The following is a 21,263-nucleotide window of genomic DNA, read 5'->3' on the forward strand; positions in this document are numbered from 1 at the left end:
ACCACCCAAACGACCGCTTAGTAAGGACTTTTCCGGGAGAAGAACGTCACCAGGTTGCCCTCATGCAGCTGTGGAAAGTACACAAGATAATGGATGATCGAAATTGCGATAACAAACCAATACCTGGGTATCATGTTGCGTCTCAATTCAACCCGATCCAGCCTGGGCTCACTGATCAAGCTACCGTCTATCGCCAACCCCTTCAAATTTCGATTTGGTCTGAGCCCCAACTCATCATCAACAATTGGACAGAAGGCGACGATTTCTCATTGGTTTTAGAGGTACCTAAGGGGACGCGTAACGATCACATCAACAGATTCGTTCAACTGAAGATGGGTTGTTCGGGAGAATACAATACCTTTGACAGGATATTTGGGACTGAACTCAAGAACAGATTTGGCTTGGAATACATTCCTCAAAAGGCTTCGTTTCTAGATATTGACTATGGCGTGTTGGACCCAAGACCTGAGTTGAAGGAATGGGTATAGGTTATGCAACGACACCTTCACTGCGTAAATTCGCCACTTCCTCCTTACTCATCCCCAATGTATCACCGAGTATCTCGTCCGTATGCTGGCCTAGTGTGGGTGGAGGTAGTCGTATGCCTGGAGTCGAGTCTGACCATTTCACGGGCGTATTGACTAGTTTGATCGGTCCGCACGCCGGGTGCTCTACCTCTTTGACCATGTCTCTTGCAAGCACTGCTTCAGATTAGCATCAAAAAGAAATATTTGTTCCGACAGAGGTAATCTACATACCGTGTTCGTGGTTCAATGTATCCTGCACATCGTTGATCGCAGCGTACGCTGGAACTGTTAGCTAAGAACCCCGAGGCATACAGCTGTTACTTACGCATTCCACTTCCCTCAAGCACATCTAGCAATTCTTGCGTAGTCTTCTTCTTCGTCTCGGTCTCAATCAATTCCTCTAGCTCGTCTCTATGCTGAACTCTCAATGCGTTCGTCTTGAACCTCTCATCGAGAATCCACTCGGGCCTTTCCAACCTGTTACACAACACTCCATACAACCTATCGTTTCCACCTCCTAGCAAAATATCTCCATCTGCCGTCTTGAACGCCTTGTACGGTACAATAGATGGATGCGACGTTCCCCAGCGTCCAGTGTCGCGTTTTCCGCTAATGAGAGTGGAGCTGGCAATATTCGCCAGAGTGGCGACTTGGCAGTCTGAAAGTGCGACGTCGATATGTTGGCCCTTGGATTTGGGGTTTCTGAGGCGCCGGAAGAGAGCTGCGATGATGGAGTTGGAGGTGTAAAGACCGGTTGTCAGATCGGTTACTGCTACACCGACCTTGACGGGTGGGCCATCGCGGGTTCCGGTGATGTGCATTAGGCCAAATTCGCTGGAAGATGTCAGTAATGAATATGATGATAGGAAGATGAGTCGGGAGATGTACGCTTCAACCATGACGTCGTAACCTGCTCTGTTTCTGTATGGACCTGTTTGGCCGTAACCTGTGATACTGGCGTAGATGATGCCGGGGTTGATCTTTGACACGGTATTATAGTCCATGGCGTACTTTGCCAGAGAACCCGGCAGGTAGTTCTCGACAAGGACATCACATTCTTTGACCAGGCGATGCAAGATGTCTACACCAGCTGGGTGCTGGAAGGACAAGCCTATGGATCGTTTGTTACGGTTGACCTATTCTAAGTGAGCTTCAGATAGCCGTGAAGATGGTGTCGTACTGACACCCAAATAGTAAGCACTCTCTCCCGGTCCTTCTTGGTTGTCGGTGTACTTCGCGTAAGGTGGTCCCCATGCTCGTGTGTCATCTGTCCAAATCAGTTGGTTTGAAAGGCTTCTTGAGATCTCGGTTTGCTCACCTCCTCTTGTTGGATGTTCAATCTTAATCACGTCTGCTCTAACACAATGTCAATTTCAGAGTCTTTGACTTTGCCAACCTCGGTTGGTCCATACAGGGTCATCCGTCGCATACCCAAGATCGCCCAAGATTTGCGTGCAATATGGCTACTAGAAGTCAGTCGAGATTCTGGAAAGTTCATGATTCATGACTCACTCCGGCAAGTACTCTTGTCATGTCAAGCACTTTGATGCCAGCTAGAGGCAGATTAGATGCATCCGCATTTGATGCCTCAGTTGCTAGCCGCCGAACATGGCCTGAGCGTGCCCAATTGAGCCGTGAACATGTCGCCGTCGCCTGGAAAGCGCGTCTTGAGCTTCTCAGCAGCATGCTTGCCATTTCGATGTGGTGTATGTAGAATCACGACATGTGCCGGGTAACGGAATGCTTCCACGGCATACCTATTCCCGACGATGGGCTAGCTCCAGTTCGGAGATCCGAGGCTCATCACTAGCTGCAGAACCCCACCAAGTTTCTCTCTCCAATTACCCACCCCCACCATGTTCACTGGTCTCGTTGAAACCATTGGCAGTAAGCTATGATGCATTGTCTTTCCTGCGCGGCTCGGCTGACAATGGCTAGCTGTTGCCGCTCTTGAGAAGCTTGACCAGACGGCCTCGGGAGGCGGCGGCACATCGTTGACCATCTCCGGATGTGAGGACATACTGGGTGACGCCCATCTGGGCGACAGCATCAGTGTCAATGGTACGTTCGCATTACCTGAACAATTGTTTGTGGTCTAATCCAGTCAGGCACCTGTCTCACCGTCACCGAGTTCAACAAGTCGTCATTCAAGATCGGATGCGCTCCCGAAACCCTCCGGCGGACAAACTTGGGGTCGCTGAAGGAGGGCTCCAAGGTCAACCTGGAGCGCGCGGTCTCTGCCAACACACGCATGGGCGGTCACTTCGTACAAGGACATGTCGACACCATTGCCACCATCGAATCGGTCACGCCCGATGGCAACGCGCTTACCTTCCGCTTCAAGCCTCGCGATACCTCGGTCCTGCGATACATAGTCGAGAAGGGGTACGTCACAATCGATGGGGCTAGCTTGACGGTCACAAAGGTACAGGATGGTCCTGAGGGTTGGTGGGAGGTCATGTTGATTGCCTACACTCAAGAGAAAGTCGTCACGGCAAGCAAGAAGCCGGGCGAGGACGTCAATGTCGAGGTGGACCAGGTCGGCAAGTACGTCGAGAAGAGCGTAGCTGGATACTTTGAAGGGTCATCGAATGGAGAATTCGCGATACTGGAGAAGATGGTTTCGAAGCTGGTGGACGAGAGGCTGAAGGCTCTTGGAAAGTGATGGACACATGCTGGACCATCGGCTGCTACGCGTACGCGCACGCGCAGCAGGCTCTCAGCGCCAAGATCGAGGGTTTGCCGTCAATGCCGTAGAAGTGATGGACCCACATTAGTAACCAACCAAAACAAATCATTCAACTTCAGTTATATGGTTGCCTCGAAAGGGGCTCATGGGTGAGACTTGCAGCCCCATTGTGGTGGTGGCTTGGACAGAGTGAGGCGCAGCCTTGGTCTCGTCCAATACATATATATCTACATGTCCATCCCATCATTTTCAAACGGCACTTCCTGCCATTTCACACATACACATCAGAGGGTGAGCAGATTGATAGTCATGATCTGAGTTGGTCGTTGATGCTTAGCTCGAGTGTGGCGGCTCTCACATCGATCCTCTCATGGTTGACAGTTGTCAAGAGGCATATCATCGCACAATCCGGAGTGGCGGCTTCGAAGGTCTCCTCAACCGTTGAACAATCATTGCTTACATTGCAGGACTAGTCCATGCTATAGTGGAGAGAGTTAGGCAGAACACCATGCCGCGGCGCCGACATGCAGACCAACGATGTCATTAGGCCGAAAGCTCTGGACATTTCGATACTTTTTGTGCTGCGAGCCGGTACGATAGGAATGATCTTCCACTGACAGCGCAGACGTGCAGCTATCGGGGTGGCGTCTCCGCCTGTCCAGAACAGCATCTTGTCCAGCGGTGCAGCGCAATTGCATGCAGCAGGCTGGCCGACACTAACAGACTCTAACTCCAGAAGATTGGGGGCCAAACTGATTGCACAAAAAATTGTGTGAAAGAGGAAGCGAAGACCGCGGGTTACATGCAGGCTTGGTAAGGGATTCTGTCGGCATAGGTCATTGGCGTTTCTCACCGGCGTGCTGCTGCATAAACACGTCAAGAGCCGACCCTCCTCAAGCGCGCATGCCACCAGACGTCTACCCCAGACGCTCATCTCGTAGCGCCATCGCTTGAGCGGTTTCTCTTTCCTTCCCCCGCCGATTCTCAGGCGTCTAAAGCATGCGTTGCTACTAAACCTTTGTCTTCGGCTATCTATCCCCGGTACGCACCTGTCATGGACTGGCGACTACTCGACTACGCCAAGGAAGCTGAGGAGACCGCAACGGGCCTACTCTCCTTCGAGAGTGAGATCCCCCAATATCGCAAAGACGTCAGGAGCCATATCGCAGAGTTGTTTGCCATATCGCACGCTCTACTCGAGCTGAACGAGGCGCTGGAGTCGTCCCGCTATGGCAGATATGCAGGCTTCATACGAACGGACCTGGAGGTTTGCCTCCCGAGCTTAGGACACACGCTTGACGATGTTCAAGAAATATTCACCAGGTCCAAGAAGAGCAGGCACGCTGCGCCCGGTGCTTTTCCCGGCACACCACCGTACGCACTCATCTGGGAAGATGCGCTTACGGATTTCACGGCGGAAGGCATGTCCTTGCCCAAAAGATTCGAGACTGTTAGGACATATCTGCAGTGCATGCACGATGCTCTGAAGGGGTAAATAATGTTAGCAACATGTTCAACAGCATGGCTGACTGGGTCCAGAAACCAAAATGAGGCCGAATTGGCTAAATTCAAGGTCACACTGGCTAGGTTACTCAAAAAGCAGAAGCCAACGCCGATTGAATCTTACTTCAGTAAGCTCTCGGTACATGGCAATGGGAAGGGTGGTGCTAGAACACCAAAGCCGCCTTCTCCCAAGATGTCTAGACCGAAGATACACCAACACCCCACGTATCCGGCAGCCCAGTACGGGTACCAGCCAGCCCCGCTACCGCTACCTCATCGATCTCATATTGCACAAACGTGGGGAGGCATAGGGGACATACCGTATGTTCCTCCCCCAGTGCCAGAAATCCCTCAGTCGCCCACGTATTCGTCCGCATCATCGCAGGCCTACTCGAACCAGTCGACGGACTCAGAGCCAGTCGCTCATTGGGCAATGAAAATATTCGATGGACGCCACGGCTCCACACCATCTCAAAGCCCCTCGGAACCAACTGAGTGCTTCGGGAGGGATGAACCAAGAGTGATTGAGCTGTTAGACACCGATGGCTTTGAAAGGATCCTAGAACTGCCGTTCGAAGCAACTGAGGTCTGGATAAGAATTTACTGGAGGGCCGACGACAACCGTGCACGAATACTCTTCCTTACTACGGATCACAATGGCAACCGTGTGAGGTACCAGGTCCCAATCACCGCATTAGCAGTACGGCGCGCAGGATCGTGCTTGCAGCTCTGTCGCATCAATCGCCAAGATGGTCAACTTGACCTGTGGGCTAGACTACGCTTCCCTCTATATGAACGTAGGTACATTTGAGTCGCTCCTGCAAACACTCTCTAATGTTCTTTCAGGTATGGTACTTTTCTATTGTACCACCATCGCTATGAAGCGCCAGGATCACACCCCCATTGCAGAGGGGCTCGAAGATGTTTTCCTGCCAGGAGAAAGGATTATGTTTGCAGGGTAAGTGATTGTCACTAGCCTCTTGTTTCATGCTGACGCTACTCAGTGAGACCGTTGACGGCAAGTATCTCCACGTCTTCCGCGTCAAATACGATACGGACTCGGGCTGTGTACGGTTCGAAGCTACTGCTCGTCGCGGGCCCATGAAAGACATACCTATCTGGACGGCATTCGTCACGCCATATGTCGGACGCGGTGACTGGATGAAGCGCGTCGGTCCAGAAACAATCCAGTTCGAGAAGCTGCATCCGTATGTCTTCAGTGATAGCTACAGGCTACCCAAAGGCCCTACGGGCAAGTACCGGTTGAGTTTCACTTCACCAGAAGGTAATTTCACCCCCGTTATCTATTAGCTTCCGATACTGATACATAAATAGACGCGAAACAATTCAAAGAAAACTTTTATCGCATGAGAGTCCGGTAGGCTTCCTGACGAGCTCAACAGAGCAATCCCTTTCGACCAAAATGTACGACACTCTCTAATATATAACGACATTACGATCAAAATCTATTAACGACTTTACGACATAACGCAAACAAAACTCTCACGACGTAACGACGAGGGCGGTCTCTGCTTTTGGCACGATATACCCCTCTCACTACTTTCTCTGATTGGATGTTACAAATTGACACTATGCTGTTCTTGATGCTGTATTTGTCTTGAAGCCTTGGCCTGTATTTATCGTACGTAGTACAATGGTAAAGAAAATTGGTTGCACGAACCTTGGGATCGACAGCAAAAAAAGTGAACATCTTCGTGTCACGCCTCATTGGGCCTAGCGTCCAAAGTCTCAGATGCCCCGCTTCCCACCGAGATTGCCCTGGTGAGACCCTGGACCGAGCGAGTCTGTGCTTGGTACTACCAAAACCAAAATTTCCCTATCCTACTTGGACCGGAGCAACGCCAGTCTCTCTTCCTCTACTTTCAACCGCTCACACCTCCTCCTCTCCTCACACTCTACTCTCAATATGGCGAACCAGCAAGAAGCCGGAAAGAAGGACCCCCTCACGGGCATGGCGCACTCTGAGGCGCATTACTTCAACAGGTAGGCATCATTGAGGGTCCAGATACACGTAGAGTTTCGCTAACATTATTGTGTAGCTACAACCACCATGGTCCGTACAAGTACACTCTGATGAGGTGAACGATACTAATGCGCGAATACAGGTATCCACGAGGAGATGCTGGTACGATTGCCCCTCCCTGCCATTAACCTTTACTACGACGACTAACAATGCGCTTTAGAAAGATGAAGTCCGAACCAAGAGCTACCGCGACGCTATCTACCAGAACCCTCACCTGTTCAAGGACAAGGTCGTCCTCGATGTCGGATGCGGTACATCCATCCTGAGCATGTACGCGCTCCCGCCCCTCTACATACCACACACGAGCACGCGCTGATATGCTGGATATAGGTTCGCCGTAAAGGCCGGCGCAAAGCACGTTATTGGTGTTGACATGTCAACCATCATCGACAAGGCGAAGGAGATCGTCGAGGTCAACGGCATGTCGGACAAGATCACCCTGCTACAGGGCAAGATGGAGGAGGTTGTCCTACCCTTCGACAAGGTCGACATAATAATATCCGAGTGGATGGGCTACTTCCTGCTCTACGAGTCCATGTTGGACACCGTTCTCTACGCCCGCGACAAGTACCTGGTCAAGGACGGCTTGATCTTCCCCGACAAGGCTACCATCTTCATGGCTGGTATCGAGGATGGCGAGTACAAGGAGGAGAAGATTGGATGTAAGTACAGCAAAGTTCTGATCTGCTGCAACACTGCTAACAGAACAGTCTGGGATAACGTCTGGGGCTTCGACTACTCTCCTCTCAAGGCCACCGCCATCACCGAGCCCCTCGTCGACACTGTCGACATCAAGGCCGTCGTCACCGACCCCTCCCCCGTCATCACCCTTGACCTTTACACCTGCACCGTCGCCGACCTCGCTTTCCGGTTACCGTACGAGCTCAAGGCGCGTCGCAGCGACTTCATCCACGCCGTCATCGCATGGTTCGACATCGAGTTCGCCGCCTGCCATAAGCCCATCCGCTTCTCCACCGGACCTCACACCAAGTACACCCACTGGAAGCAGACAGTCTTCTACCTGAAGGATGTACTGACGGTCGAGGAGGGCGAGACCATCAGCGGCATACTAGAGAACAAGCCCAACGAGAAGAACCACCGCGATTTGGACATTAGCATCTCATACAAGCTCGAGGCGAACGACATGCACAGGCAAGCATCAGGCGAGTCACAGTACAAGATGTGCTAGTTTGTCTCTTGCGTGTAGAGTGAGGTTTAGGACGGCGTCAACCACCGTTCGGGGAAAGAGGCGCCTGTGTCTTCCATGATAGACTTTTTCGGCGTTTTATGGCAAGGGATTCGCATACCAAAAATTTAGGGTAGCATGAGCATGTGTGAACGAGTTACGAAGCAGGGACCAATCTATCATTGGGAATTCCTCCCCTACAAACAAAAGCCGTCGCCTCTGACTTTGACATGTGATGTATGCGCGAAAACTGGAATGTGCTACAGCGAAGGATATTGATCTGAATGTTCATTGATGAAAGTTAAACGCCGTTGCCATGATGCTATGCTGCGCTCGCAAGCGGGGGTATATATGCAAAGTCTCAACCCCAAGATACTCCGCATCTAAATTTCCAGCCAACGCGGCCGTAAAAGCAAGCTCCAATACTTCGGGAGAGATAGCCGACCAAGGTCGTGATATCTAGTAAACTTTTCGCCATGTAAATGCAAAACCAATCGCCAACCTCTTGATGCTCCCAAAAAAGAACCACGGACAAGACTTCTAGTAGTCGTAGCTTTCGTTAGCAAATCCTTCATCATCGTCTTCCAAGTAGTTGTGCTCCAAATCTTCCTCTTCTTCTTCTACCTCTTCCATCTCTTCCTCCTCCTCTTCTTCTTCCTCGCCTTCCGCGTCGACATCTGCAGGCTGCTGCACAACAGCTTGAGGGGTGGAGGCTGAACTAGCACCTTGAGCGCTGCCAGATGGGCTCGCAGAAGGGTGACCACCAGGGAACAGTTCCTTGAGTCGGTCGTAGTTGATGTGGTTACTGAAAGCTTTGGCGCGCTTCTTGAGCATCTTGTGGGCAGCGTCCGCCGCGCTAGCTGCAGGCTGGCCCTCAAGGACATTGCCGTCGCCCATTTGGTGGTGTTTGCGCTTTTGCTTAGGTTTCTTGGGCTTGTCCTCTGCGGCCTCGAGTTCGGCCTGCAACATCTTCGTCTGTTGGTCGCGCAGCCACTGTTCATTCTCCGTGATCCAGATGGCTTCCTTGCGGCGGACTTCCTCGGGGTTGAGGATGCAGGTGGCAACGTCGGGGTCGTCGTTGAACTCGTCTTCACCAATCTCAGGATCTGTGTTTACGGGGACGGCATCGCGGGTGTCGGCGGCGACGCGGGCCATCTCTGCTGCTGTCCAGCCCGAACGCCTGAGTAGCTCGTGATCTTCACTGTTGGCGATTTCCTTGAAGATACCCTCCCAGTCCTTGATGGTATTTGTGACTTCGTCTTCAAGCTCGTGCTCAATTTCGAGATCCTCTTCGGCGATGACAACAGGCACTCGCGGCTTCTTTGGTGGTCGGCCACGCTTCTTAGGCATGACAAAGTCTGGGTCGATGGTCTCACCGGCCTCGACTTCCTCGACTGCACTGACAACAGACTCCAGGACCGCCTCCGTGTTGCCGTCAAGAGCCGCTAACTCAGAGGATGGATCGCTATCCTGTGTACCAGAAGCTTCCGTCTGGGTCGCAACTGGCTGAGATGAACCGTCGTTTGACTTGCGCCTCTTGCTCGTGCGTTTTGGTGCCGTGTCTGAGCCTGCTTCTGCCTCGCTATCTCCAGACTGGTTCTCTGTAGTCTCCGGGTCGCCGCCCTCCATTGCTCGTTGCTTCCTCTTTTCCCTTCGCTCTTCCTTCTCTGCGCGCCTCCAAATGGCAGGAGGCTGAGCCTTAACCTTGAGACGGGGCCCGAACTCTCGGAACTGGTTGACAGTGAGAGCCGCGCTCTGTGTCCTCTTGTATTCGTATAGACGGGAGGTGATGGTGGAGTCGGCGACCTTGACAACGTAGACGACCTCTCGGATGGTCCGGCGGAAGTTGTTCATGCGGGCGGCTATGATGATACAGGCGCCACACAATCCAGCCGGCTGACGACCTTGCACCATCCAGTCCCGGTTCATGCGCTTCAGGACCCTACAGGCGTCGTCGGCGACCCTGTGAGAATCCTCTCCAAACTCGAGCTTCCGACAGTATTTCAGCATCAACGGCTCGATCTCCTGGACGGCTTTTGTGCCCACGAGCTGTGCGGGATCGTCCTCCTTCAACATCTCCAGAAACTGTTTGTACGTGTCTCCGAGCTGCCAGACGTTGGTCTGAATCTTTTCGGCCAGGTCGATGAGCATGAGCGTGTTCTCGGGTTGTCTCCGTGCTGCCATGTAGATCGCGACAGCGGCAACGGTCCTCATGCGGCGACCCTGGATGAATCGGTGGTTCATGGCGAGCTTGTACCAGCTGTAAGCCTGTTCTACGACGGCCTCGCGCTGGTTGAGAGATGCGCCTAGAGCTACGATGGAGTTCTTGCCGTTCATCGCAGCCTGGTCCCTGCTACCCATACCCTCCAGACCCCGCATAGTGCCGCCCATGGAATTCGCGTGACGCTGGTTGGCGTGGATGAAGCCACCCTCGACAATGGCTGCTCCGCCCGAAGTTTCGCCAAAAGTAACCTCGGAGACGATGTTGTTTTCGCCGTGGACAGCACCGCAGTTGTAGCACAAGACTTCATTGTCGGAAGTATCTATCTCGGGTTTCTCGCAGCAGGTGTATGTACGTTTCGCGGTTTTGGTGGCAGCCACCACGGGCGCCTTGCTTCGTTGCGTTGCTTTGGATTGATAGTGGTAGGGATCGCTCAGACCTTTGATCCGCGGTCCTCTTGCGACCTGAGCTGCCGACATATTGGGCGTATGGGAACGTAGGGCGCGGGTGCGAACGAGCGTTGTGTCGGGTCGGTTGAGGAACGATTGAGAGTAAGAAAGTAAAGTCGGCAAGGCAGCACGAATGAGACGCGGTACCGCGGGAGGGGCACTAGCGATGACTGGCGCTAAGTGGGGTGAGCTTGACCGTTTTGGGAAGAGAGCTCTGCACCTTGAGCTGCGAACACATGGGCAACACCGTGACTATGGGAGCCTGCTGCCTTGAACGCTGTATCGGATCGCTAGCCGCCAAAGGGATCTCATATGCAATTCTACATATATGGATCAAATGCGAGCTGCGTTTGACGCATTTCTGTAGTTACAAATGATTTGACATAAAGGAGCACACTGCGTAGCTACCTAGGTATTGTTGTGTCCCTCCTATACCGTGGAGGCTGGTTAGATGCACATTGTTCACGATTATCTATCCTACAATTGCCGTTGAGACGTATGTCTTTGCGACACTCTCGATGGATCTCTCATGTCAACAGACATCGAGCGGTACCTGCAGCAAAGTAACATCAGCGCAACGCTTGTGTGCCCCCGTCCCGGTGCCCCCATGCGGGTGATGACCACATGGCCAATGATTGGCTAACCTGGACACACCCGAACAGCCCGAACTAAGCCATTGAGCAAAAGCCCGCAAGAGCCCTGGCTTCCCAGCCTCCTTGGTAGGGCCTGCGTAGGTGGTGTCTATTTCATCCGGGCGCCCGTCCCTGGGTCCCCGCTCGCAAGCTTCTCCATAGCTCTCAGCTCTCGCCCTACCCCAAAACACTACCTTGACCTACCAACCTTCGTCGAATTTCCCCAGAACGACACAATGTCCACAAGAAAGAGGAAGAACCAGGAAGAGGAGCTTGTCGCTCTCCCAAGTGATGAGAGCGAAGAGGAAGAAGAGTAAGTCGGCGCTTCCTTGACGTCATGGCCCTTGCACTTCGCGTCGCACGCATCCCCTCTTGAAGGCATCGCAATCGCCTTCCCTCTGCAAAGTGAATTAGGATCTTTGGACTTGTTACCAAGTTCTATGAAAGTTTGATAGGCGCGGAATCGACGTTGCGCCCGGGCTTTCGGGGTGGAGAAACGGTTGACGCGACGGCGCTTCGCAACAATGCTCACAACGCTCTCAACTTGGATTCGCTCGACGGTCACGTCTCTCCTTTGAGTGTTGAGGACTTCTGAGCTGCGCTTTACTCTCGACTATGGAACTTTCATCACAGTGCTAACACATGTCACGTAGATATGACGAGTCTGACGGATCAAACTTCAATTCAGACGATTCCGACGCCGAAGAGCCTCGTAAGCCAATACTGTCGCCCAATATAACTGTATATAAGTTTCTCACACTCGACTGCAGCACCAAAGAAGAAGACCAAGCGCACCAAGCCCAAAGATGATGAGGATGATGAAGAGGAGGAGGAAGACGACGTGAGCGATGACGACGATGACGATGCCGCTGTGCCCGAGGAAGACGACGACGACGATGAAGACGCCAACCCGAAAGGCAAGAAGCCAGCCGGTGCGGAGAAGGACCGGAAGGTCAAGACCACAGGCAAAGCTGACCCCGTACCTGTTGTCGATGACGACGACGATGACGAGTAGGGATGTAATGTCGAGGTGTCTAGTATGATAATAGTACCAGCTGTTCAACGAGAATATACAAAGTATCAGTTGATAGTTTTGTTCTTGAACACCCACAGTTGCTCTACCTAACTCACGGTAGTGCATACCTGTGCGACTATCTGTAGCATGTCTCTATCGCCAACGCATCTCTTGACGAAGCTGTTCGACATGCCACACAAGGACCTCGACTCAGTCTGGAATTCGGTTTGCAGTGCAATTATGGCAGGACTGCCCACGGGTGCAACTGTGGGTGACCGGGCCGGATGGGCTCTAGTGTAATAGTATTAGCGCGTTGCCTTTACCTAGGTACCCCGACTATTCACGCGACTACCTCGTTCACCAGAGTTGGAAGCCCTGGAGTACTCTGCAGACTAAGATGCTACTTCTGCCAGCCACCAAAACTTGAGAGAGCGCGCCGAACAAAATCCTCCGTCGCTTCCCAATTCTAGTCGCTCTTGCCTTCCGAAGTCTGTGGTAAACACACTCCGATCTAACCACGCGTGTTTCACCCGCTCGACACACCCCGCCTCCAACGACACCATGGGACCGGCTATGAATGACGCGACCGATGGTCTGGAAGCCGACAATGCGCACGATGGCTTCAAAGAGCTCCTGACCGCGATCAACCCATACGTTGACGAGCTACTTCACCAACCCGCATTCCACCTCTTCATGACTTTACCTGCTGTACGTGTTATCATCGTACCAGTTCTGACCGTGACATTAGCTGACGATCTACACTAGGAGCTTCGATGCATGGTCTACGAACAGTACTTCCTAGACGAAACGCATTCAATAGCCTGTCAGAATTGGCCACACTTGCGATTCTCCAAGGATTATGAGTGGTCTATTCGAGTCAAGAGGAAGCACTCTCCATTTCTTCCACCTCTCTGTCTTACAAGTAAGAGCCTGCGAAGCGAACTTCTCCCTTGTTTGTTGGAGGCAGCGCATTTCGAATTCGGTGACTGTAGAGCTCTCAGTAGGATCATGGTTTCACTGAAGGCCAGTTCCCTGCACCTCCATGTGCGAAAGGCGACAACAACGAACACGGAGGGGCAGCGAGGGCTTGTTTTTCTCGAAATTGAGCCCGGCGGAAGTGAGATTGACGCCCAAGAGCTCGCCCAAAGATGCAACAAAGTCTACTCCTCCACGATAAAGCACTTCTCAAGACTCCGCGAGCTTAATGTTACACTCTACTCGCCATTAGTGTGTACAGCAACGAATGGCCATGCAACGGTCTCTGTACGCGCACTTTCATTCGAAATGTTCTTACACGACTTCCAACTTCAAGCTATCCTGGGTCTGGAAGAGCTACAAAAGCTCAGCATTATAAAGATCAGTGGGGTAGCCGACATTTACGACATCCTCGGTCAGATTAAAGTTAACGACAGCGGCCTGGTCGAAGATCTTAAGTCAAGCAATCTCACCGCTATATTACATCTTTGTCGACAAATTAAAACCGGTTTCACCATGCAAGGACGCAACGTGGTAGTCAAAGCCTATCTTCAGTATGGCCAAGAAGTATATGAAGAAAGGATCTTTGAATGAATGCGGAAGGAGACCGAGCCATGCAGACTGGGACGAGGCGAGCCGCCGTAGGACGTGATCACAGAGATAGATGCATAGGATGGCAATGTGTGCAAAAAGGGCAGTTGGGACACGCGTGAAAGACACTGGTCCCACAAAGACGTTCCTGCATCAGGTACATTGTTACATATCTGGGGCGTCTGAGAGGGTTTACCATTCTTCACATACTTCGCTAATGTAGTCATTTGGTCGGTGGAGTTAGCTTTAGTCATAATGATATCGTTTTCGCGATAACCCAGGCTTTGCCAAGATCCATGCGTGCTGAATACTAGGATACAGCACGTATATACCCAGCATCTCTGCCTAGGCATGATTTCATGCCGAAGAGCAGATGTCGTCATCAACCACGACATGTGTGCGATGAATGAACCCGCTTTTCGTCTTCAAATTTGAGATGCATGACATCGACGAGGGTACCGAGAGAAAATCGCAAGGTGTAGATCTCGCCTTCGACCTCTTCTTGTTTGATCTCAATTCCTTGTCCTTTCCTACACAGCACCCGCGGCCTGCGCATGTCTTTTCTGGCTAACCACAGGAGGTCACGACGCCGAGAGGGATTCACTACGTTGTCACAAGGAGAATTATCCCAGAAAAGATGGCCATGCCAGCCTCTGCGAATATCGGTTTCGCAGCTCAAGCAAAAGTATACACCAGGCTTAGATCGACGTATCTGCTGGGTACATGATGGACAAATTTCGAGATCCGAGCTGTATGCCTGAAGCTTGAAGTCATGCGTTACAGTGACGTCGTAAGCTTCTTTTTCCAGATGTGAGAATTCAGGTCCTTGTACGATGCGAGCCACGGTAGCAGCAGAGCAGAAGCATAGTTCGTCTTCGCATGCATCTAGAACTTGTCTGATGAGCTCGAATTCTGACCCGTCGTAATCGACCCTAACCTTTTCGCCACCCTTGCAAAGCGCTAGCAAGGAGTAAATGCGGTCCCGTCGAAGTGCGCAGCATTTTCCTCTGAACCATTGTAGGAGGGCGAGCAGTCCATGGGTATCCTGCCACTTCCCGATTGGCACGAACGAGCGGCCGGGGCTATCCCCGGGGTGGTTGCCCTGTTGCTTGAAGAACAGGTACGCATATTCCATGAGTGAATCTCCAGGGATCTTCCTTATCGTGTACATACAGGCGTGTACGAGTGACAGGAAGCCGATGACGTGCTGTCCAGCCATCACGACTAGCGCGTTTGCTAGCATTATTTCCTGTGTGACCCAGGCCCTTTTCCAGTACGCATTCCTTGCAACACAATGGTAATGTTTCTGAATCAGTGAAGAATCAAGGACTTTGGAGTCGTATGCACTCTCAATGAGATTGTAAGCTGGGGCCGAGCGACTGCTGAAGTTCGGCTCTACATCCTCGGAGTTGCTCCGCCGAGATCTATTGCTGTGGTAGAACTCCTCCCAAGTCTTCCAGGCTTGGTCGTCGAACTCCTGTTCCATTGCCTGAACGAATATTTGCGTTTCGAGACTATTGCCCAGCCACGACACGACAAAGCTTGCGCCAGCAAAGATATTACCCATCTGCTGAACTTGGTGGTTTCGTTCTTCGACATCGGTTTGGTTGATACACAGCGCGTCTATCCATAACGTGCAAAATGTGAGACGCTGGCGTGCCGCTTGGAGGAAGTCGTAGAGGTTTCGGCGCACATGACATAGTTTTCCGTTGAGCTTAATAGGGCACTCGTCCCCTGGTCGACCCCAGGTGTAGGAAAGACAGACATAGTTCGAATTTTTGACTAGCGCATTCTGTAGGTCACAGTCGGGGAGGCCGTCGATGGAGAGATCAGGTCTGATTTGTATCAATCGGAAGGAGCCATCCTCTTTTGGCAAAACAGAATGCTGGAACATGTCCGGCTCAGCCTGGGTATTTGCTTCATGACTGGCCATGATTGGCAGAATTGCTATTGTGGAGTGTTTGTCGGGTTATTCGACAGAGCGACGTTTTGAATACAAAGAACGACTCAGCATTGTGGTTGCCTGCGATGTTGGTGATCGGGCTGTGCGGCAGAATGCTGCCATGAACGATGTTGCTGCCTATTGGAATTTATGCTAGGATCGTTTTGAAGACGTGTTGGGTTGGTGCAGGAGGCCTCCCGCGGGGCCCGGGCGTCATCAATTGATTAGGTAGGGGGCAAGGGCGCTAAGCACAGCCTTAACGCGTCATGTTCATGATCGCGACGCGACCCTCCAGCCACCTATAATCAGCCAACAATCAAGTTTCTGCTTCATAGAGCATGCTTTTGTTTCAGATAGAAAAGTATGGGAACACACAACATTCCCAAGCTCCCAAAGACGGTAAAAGTCCACCCGTATCCTATCTTGCGCACCATGAACTCCAAAGCCGCCACGCCGGCACCACTGAGAGCGCATCTCACCAGGCTGTAACTCGCTTGTACAGTCGAACTTCTCCCGGGATTCAGATCTGTGAGCAGCGTCCCGCATGTCGCGAAAACACATACCTGAGCCGCTCCTGAGAAGAATTGGACCACTAGCAGTATAGCGATATGCGACCTCGTGTGCAATACCCAACCGTACCCTATGGTAGCCACCGCACTAACGATTACAACCGGAAACATCGATCGCAGTCTAGCCTTTGCGAAGGGGAACTCGTTGCCCGATTGAGATGTTAATGGGAGGTCTAGTCTGCGCGCAGTGACTTTGTAGTCGTGATCGAGAAGTTTGCCGGACGCATACGATGAGAGGATACCGCCAATGCCGTTCGGAAGGTAGGTCAATCCCGCCGTAAGGTAATTCATCTCATACTCTGTGATGACTGCCGCTGAGAGGGAAGCCGCGAGACACGTATACATAGTGTAAGTGATACCGCCGGCTAAGATAACGATGAAGTTGGCTTGGTTCCTGAGAGCTGACAGTGATTTGAAAGGTCCTAGAAAGGCGGAGCCACGACTTCGAGAAGATGCAGCTGCCGGAGACCTGGTCTTACGCCGACATACAAGCGAATATATGGATCTGTTCATGAGGCGCGCTGGTTGAAGACTCCCGTTTCCTACAAGGCATCTTTCGGTCTCCGGAAGAAAGAGGGCAAGTGTCGCAAGCAAGGCACCGGAGACGATGACCAAGAGCCAGAAGATCCATTTCCACGATAGCTTTTCTGAAACTACTCCACCGATAACAGGCCCCAAGCATGGCGCAGCGTTGGTAGCACCCATCAACACACCCACGTAAGATCCTCTTTCTGCAGGTATCGAGATGTCTGCGATGATACCGAAGGCGATCGCGATGGTACTTGAAGCACCAGCACTTTGCAGACATCTCATCACTATGAGAGTCGCATAGTGCTGCGTAAGAGCCAGTCCTATGTTTGCCCCGACGTAAATGCAGAGGGTCAAAAGAAGTACGGGTCGTCTGCCGATGTCGTCAGCCAGACTGCCGAAAACCGAGGGTGCGATTCCCGATACTATCAAGTACGAGGTGATAGACCAATTGATCTGTTCGATGGAAACCCGCAATGAGTTTGCGATCGCTGTAATTGCGGGGAAGTATATGAACGACGAGATTGTTGAGAATACCGCTGCTGTAGAGCAGGCACCTAGTAACAGTCGCTTTTGAGTGGGAGTGAACGTGGTGTATGAAGTGTCTTCGACATTCGCGCCCTCTTTTTCTTGGTCTGCGAGCCCATTCGCAACCCCTTCTTTTTCCGCGGCTTCGTTACTTTCACTCTTGGCCATTCTGATCGGAAAGCCGTGTTATTTAGAGCTGAATGCCTCAAACAGGGTACGACAGAGAAAGGTGGCACCTGACTCACAAGATACGCTTTGACATCTCTACAGTCTAGTCTTGCGGCACAGTCGCTTAGAGCACATCAAACGCGGGGTAAGCAGTCACTCTGAAAAGTGCAAACGAACGGACCTGAAGCCAGCTATTGACGAGATCGCGTTTGACCTCCAGAGGTCACGTTATGCAGACGCTTGTCGGGCTTGCCAGTCTTCAAAACCGCCAGGGAACTTCTTGACGAGTATTCTCATCTCATCCTTGGCTCTGGAATCAGTCAGCCTAATTACCATACGTGAGTCTTCTTATAAATACCTATTATGAAATTCGGGCTTCTCCGGATAGAGCGCGGAGACCAGAAGATCATAGCGACTAATCCTCGTGAGCAAAACAGCCCGCTTGCCTAGGAGAGTACTCACATGGCGTAAAGCCTGTTGCGATCGTCCCAGTCCTCCTTCGGCTGCGAAGGCTCAACGATATCCTTGTAACATGTAAAAAATTCCTCGCCCATATTGTACCGCGGCGCACGCCAGCTACCCAAGTCACACTCGTTATGACCCCAGAAAGCACACGAGTCGAAGATGATGATCTTGCCGGTGTCTTTCTCCAGCATACAGTTTCCAGGCCAGAGATCCGAATGCAAGAGGCATGGTTCAATCGAGCGACCGCCGGTTTCCAAGGGGCGGAGTAACCTAGGTATGACTTTTGAACGGAAAGCTTCGAAGATGACTTCCAACTCTTCGTCTACTCCGTATTTGCTCTTCTCTAGATCATACATAGTCTGCATGGCTTTGGTGTACCAGATCTCCCACGAGTCTTCCCATGTGTTGTTGTTCGGTACGTGAGCAAGATGAGTCGGAACGTGAAATCCGTATTTACCAAGCGGTGATTTTTCCATACTTGCTTTGTGCACCTCAGCTATGATGCCGACAAAAGCTCTTGGATCAAGTTTCTCCATCACCATGTCGTGGAAGTCGCAGATGTAGAACCATGTGTCCGGATTGTCTTTATATGCTCCCCACGTTATCGGTGTCGGAACATGCTCGGGGCAGTAACTGTGGTAAAGTCGCTCAGATTCGTAGGTACCTTTCATCATCCGCTTTCCTAACTCGCCGATCTTGGTCTGCGCTTCCATTAGATGAGCTCTCGCGTGTGATGAGACATATAATCAAACCTTCACGAAATACTGTCCCTCCGAACCGTCTCGCAGCTTCGTATCGATGCGGAAGCTCTCACACCAAGCGCTTTCACCGGACTGTTTAATCAATAGTATGTCCATATCCTTCGGTAGCGCTAGATACGGTCTTTAGCTTCAGAGAACTCTCGATACCTAGTCTGAACTTAGACGCACCAGCCACAATATTTGCGTCCAGTTGGTCGATGTGGATGGGATTCTTCTCGCGCTCTCGTCGTTTCCTCGCGGCAACCTCGTCGGCCGGATTCGTAGACATTGTGTCTGCTTGGAATTGCTATAGTAGCATTGTATGACGTTTCGGGAAGGCCAACTGCGGAGTCACTGTGCGAACATGCGGCGCAGTCCTGCGCTAACTCCAGAGATCTCGTGCACTAGATGATGTCAGAAATAATGAGCCCGATTCCATCCTCGTCACACGACCAGCACGTTTGTGTCGATATAGCCAGTTGATGAGTACCCAATACACATTTTTGTTTGAGTAAGAGCACTTTACGATGGTAATTGCAACGCCTCAATGTTTGCGCTTGGTTCCCGCCCTTCTATCAGCTCCGAAAGAACAAGTCCAGTGCCAGGCGCATGCGAAATTCCCCATGCACCATGACCCGCCGCTATATAAACACCTCCATTCCCTTCATCTTTCGTCCTGATGCCTCCGAGCTTTTCGTCCGGTACCCGCGACACAATGGGTCGGCCGCTAGATGTGACTGGACGGAAGCACTGTCCTGCGATTAGCAAACTAGTCCGACGTTCGATTCCCAGTATCAACTTACCAAGCCCTCCCTCAAAATCTCCATGTCCTTTCCGGGGACATTGACCATCATAGCTTTCGCACACTGTTTCAACTGCTCAATGGCCTTTGCACTAGCTTGGACATCTGTTGCAACATCCGGCAACGGTATGTTTGTGCTATTGAGCCCTGCCAGATACAGCTCTCCACCCAGTCTCGCAAACCATTCCGGCGAGAAGCCGAGTGTATCTGTCGCGAAGACTGCGTGGCAGACTTCCTTGTCGAGCTCTTCGGGTTTGTGGTGTGGGTTTCGAACGAGCAGCGAGTGGCCAGCTAATGAGGAGACGGGGATGCGCGCTTTCGAGGATGGGAAGAGGGTGCTGAATACGCGTGGAGACCATGCACCGGAGGTTATTACGAGACGACTACATGGTACTGTTGTAGGTAGTTAGCAAATGTGTAGTTGGGCAGTATGGATTAGACCTTACACTCTGTCTCCGACTCAGCGTCATCACCCTCTGATATCCTTACACCGCGCAACACGTCTTCTGGGTCTTTGACAATGGCTGTCGCCGTCGCTGGCTGATGTATCGTGACCCCTCTTCTCTGAACTTCTTTCAGAAGCCACTGGCAGAACCTTAACGGATCAATTTGTGCAGTCGTCCCATCCCTACTTATGACCTCCATGATGCCTTCTTGTGTGCGCCGAAGCCATTCTGGACCAGCAGCCTGTTCCTCCCAAGGCTTGTTGTGGTTCGCCAATTGTGCTCTACTCGTTCCGTTCTCAAGCCAGTCTTCGCCGCTACCGCCAATGGCTGATTCGCTGTCTTGTGAAAGAGAGATTCCGGTGGACTGCGAGTATCCCCATGTTGTACGTCCAGAGTGCGCGTTCGCAAGGTTGGCGTGGAGTTTGAAGGATAACGCGCCGAGGGAAGCTACGGATGGTGCGAACCCTAATTCGTAGTCAGATAAAGCGATCAGGTGTTGGATGACGCGACGCGCCGATGTTGCACGCGACGTGTGCTTTCATACGTACAATCGGCACTCAAGAAGCCCGCAGCAAGGCCAGACGCGCAATGAAATAACTTCGGACTCGAATCGACTAGATGAATACTTTTTGGGTCTGTTTTACCACTTTTCGTGAGAAAGTACGCGGTACACAAGCCGATGATGCCGCAGCCAAGGATAACGACGTCGTTGGCGTTCTCCCCACAAGAAGCATGGATTTGGCCTGGCATTCTGAACTTCACGCGGGGCAAACCGAGGGACACCGCAACAGCCTCGAAGCCGCCCGCCACCACGCCTTTAAGCACGCCAGCAAGTACTCTCGCGCAAGGCCGGCGCACCAACGGCGTCTCACATCACAGCATAATCATCATGTGTTAGATCGTGTTACTGCCCACCCCCAATACTAAACATCGTACGAGCTGTTCCGCACATCTTCGCTAACTCCACTGCACACCCCAGTCACCGTCCCATACTCGGGTAAGTCGCATGAGCCGACATGGCCTGATTTCCCTCCTACACCTTCTGGAGCCCGGATCTTCGCTGCTTTCGATTACCGTTGGTTGGACTAACTGATGCAACACTCGGATGATCTGCGGACTGGAACCTTGATTACATGTACGGCCATTGGGCACAGTGGTGCCATCATGAGAGTAGGGGCACGCGAACGCTCCACTACGCATGTGTGGGATGAGCTGGAAGACGCGTATGGGGAAGAAACTTGTG

The 21,263-nt window shown here is 51.9% G+C and overlaps 9 protein-coding genes across 9 annotated transcripts; 4 read left to right on the top strand and 5 right to left on the bottom strand.

Moving 5' to 3' along the window:
• Window positions 1–489: 489 nt before the first annotated feature.
• J4E93_006623 (uncharacterized protein) lies at window positions 490–2,213 on the bottom strand (the record flags this gene model as incomplete). The annotated part of the gene is made up of 8 exons (XM_049344535.1): window positions 490–701; window positions 759–806; window positions 853–1,361; window positions 1,416–1,663; window positions 1,712–1,794; window positions 1,846–1,883; window positions 1,959–1,990; window positions 2,040–2,213. The coding sequence occupies 8 exons, from the start codon at window positions 2,211–2,213 to the stop codon at window positions 490–492; spliced, it is 1,344 nt and encodes a 447-aa protein (XP_049198189.1).
• Window positions 2,214–2,383: 170 nt separating this feature from the next.
• On the top strand, window positions 2,384–3,192 carry J4E93_006624 (uncharacterized protein; the record flags this gene model as incomplete). Its single annotated transcript, XM_049344536.1, has 3 exons — window positions 2,384–2,414; window positions 2,466–2,588; window positions 2,636–3,192. 3 exons carry the CDS (start codon window positions 2,384–2,386, stop codon window positions 3,190–3,192), a joined length of 711 nt encoding a protein of 236 aa, XP_049198190.1.
• Window positions 3,193–4,270: 1,078 nt separating this feature from the next.
• On the top strand, window positions 4,271–7,952 carry J4E93_006625 (uncharacterized protein; the record flags this gene model as incomplete). The annotated part of the gene is made up of 11 exons (XM_049344537.1): window positions 4,271–4,707; window positions 4,756–5,516; window positions 5,566–5,677; window positions 5,724–6,004; window positions 6,055–6,097; window positions 6,586–6,723; window positions 6,780–6,793; window positions 6,846–6,865; window positions 6,924–7,033; window positions 7,094–7,425; window positions 7,474–7,952. The coding sequence occupies 11 exons, from the start codon at window positions 4,271–4,273 to the stop codon at window positions 7,950–7,952; spliced, it is 2,727 nt and encodes a 908-aa protein (XP_049198191.1).
• Window positions 7,953–8,489: 537 nt separating this feature from the next.
• Window positions 8,490–10,649, bottom strand: J4E93_006626 (uncharacterized protein; the record flags this gene model as incomplete). Its single annotated transcript, XM_049344538.1, has 1 exon — window positions 8,490–10,649. The coding sequence occupies one exon, from the start codon at window positions 10,647–10,649 to the stop codon at window positions 8,490–8,492; it is 2,160 nt and encodes a 719-aa protein (XP_049198192.1).
• An 838-nt stretch (window positions 10,650–11,487) lies between these two features.
• On the top strand, window positions 11,488–12,266 carry J4E93_006627 (uncharacterized protein; the record flags this gene model as incomplete). Its single annotated transcript, XM_049344539.1, has 3 exons — window positions 11,488–11,564; window positions 11,905–11,963; window positions 12,022–12,266. 3 exons carry the CDS (start codon window positions 11,488–11,490, stop codon window positions 12,264–12,266), a joined length of 381 nt encoding a protein of 126 aa, XP_049198193.1.
• Window positions 12,267–12,827: 561 nt separating this feature from the next.
• J4E93_006628 (uncharacterized protein) lies at window positions 12,828–13,835 on the top strand (the record flags this gene model as incomplete). Its single annotated transcript, XM_049344540.1, has 3 exons — window positions 12,828–12,974; window positions 13,032–13,188; window positions 13,504–13,835. The coding sequence occupies 3 exons, from the start codon at window positions 12,828–12,830 to the stop codon at window positions 13,833–13,835; spliced, it is 636 nt and encodes a 211-aa protein (XP_049198194.1).
• Window positions 13,836–14,214: 379 nt separating this feature from the next.
• Window positions 14,215–15,765, bottom strand: J4E93_006629 (uncharacterized protein; the record flags this gene model as incomplete). The annotated part of the gene is made up of 1 exon (XM_049344541.1): window positions 14,215–15,765. One exon carries the CDS (start codon window positions 15,763–15,765, stop codon window positions 14,215–14,217), a length of 1,551 nt encoding a protein of 516 aa, XP_049198195.1.
• Window positions 15,766–17,795: 2,030 nt separating this feature from the next.
• On the bottom strand, window positions 17,796–19,061 carry J4E93_006630 (uncharacterized protein; the record flags this gene model as incomplete). Its single annotated transcript, XM_049344542.1, has 4 exons — window positions 17,796–17,877; window positions 18,030–18,733; window positions 18,791–18,903; window positions 18,962–19,061. The coding sequence occupies 4 exons, from the start codon at window positions 19,059–19,061 to the stop codon at window positions 17,796–17,798; spliced, it is 999 nt and encodes a 332-aa protein (XP_049198196.1).
• Window positions 19,062–19,294: 233 nt separating this feature from the next.
• J4E93_006631 (uncharacterized protein) lies at window positions 19,295–20,770 on the bottom strand (the record flags this gene model as incomplete). Its single annotated transcript, XM_049344543.1, has 4 exons — window positions 19,295–19,522; window positions 19,576–19,967; window positions 20,021–20,485; window positions 20,569–20,770. The coding sequence occupies 4 exons, from the start codon at window positions 20,768–20,770 to the stop codon at window positions 19,295–19,297; spliced, it is 1,287 nt and encodes a 428-aa protein (XP_049198197.1).
• Between the last annotated feature and the right edge of the window lie 493 nt (window positions 20,771–21,263).

This window comes from Alternaria ventricosa, assembly GCF_023758065.1.
Source record: "Alternaria ventricosa strain BMP 2768 chromosome Unknown scaffold_11, whole genome shotgun sequence".
Classification (NCBI taxonomy): Eukaryota; Fungi; Ascomycota; class Dothideomycetes; order Pleosporales; family Pleosporaceae; genus Alternaria; species Alternaria ventricosa.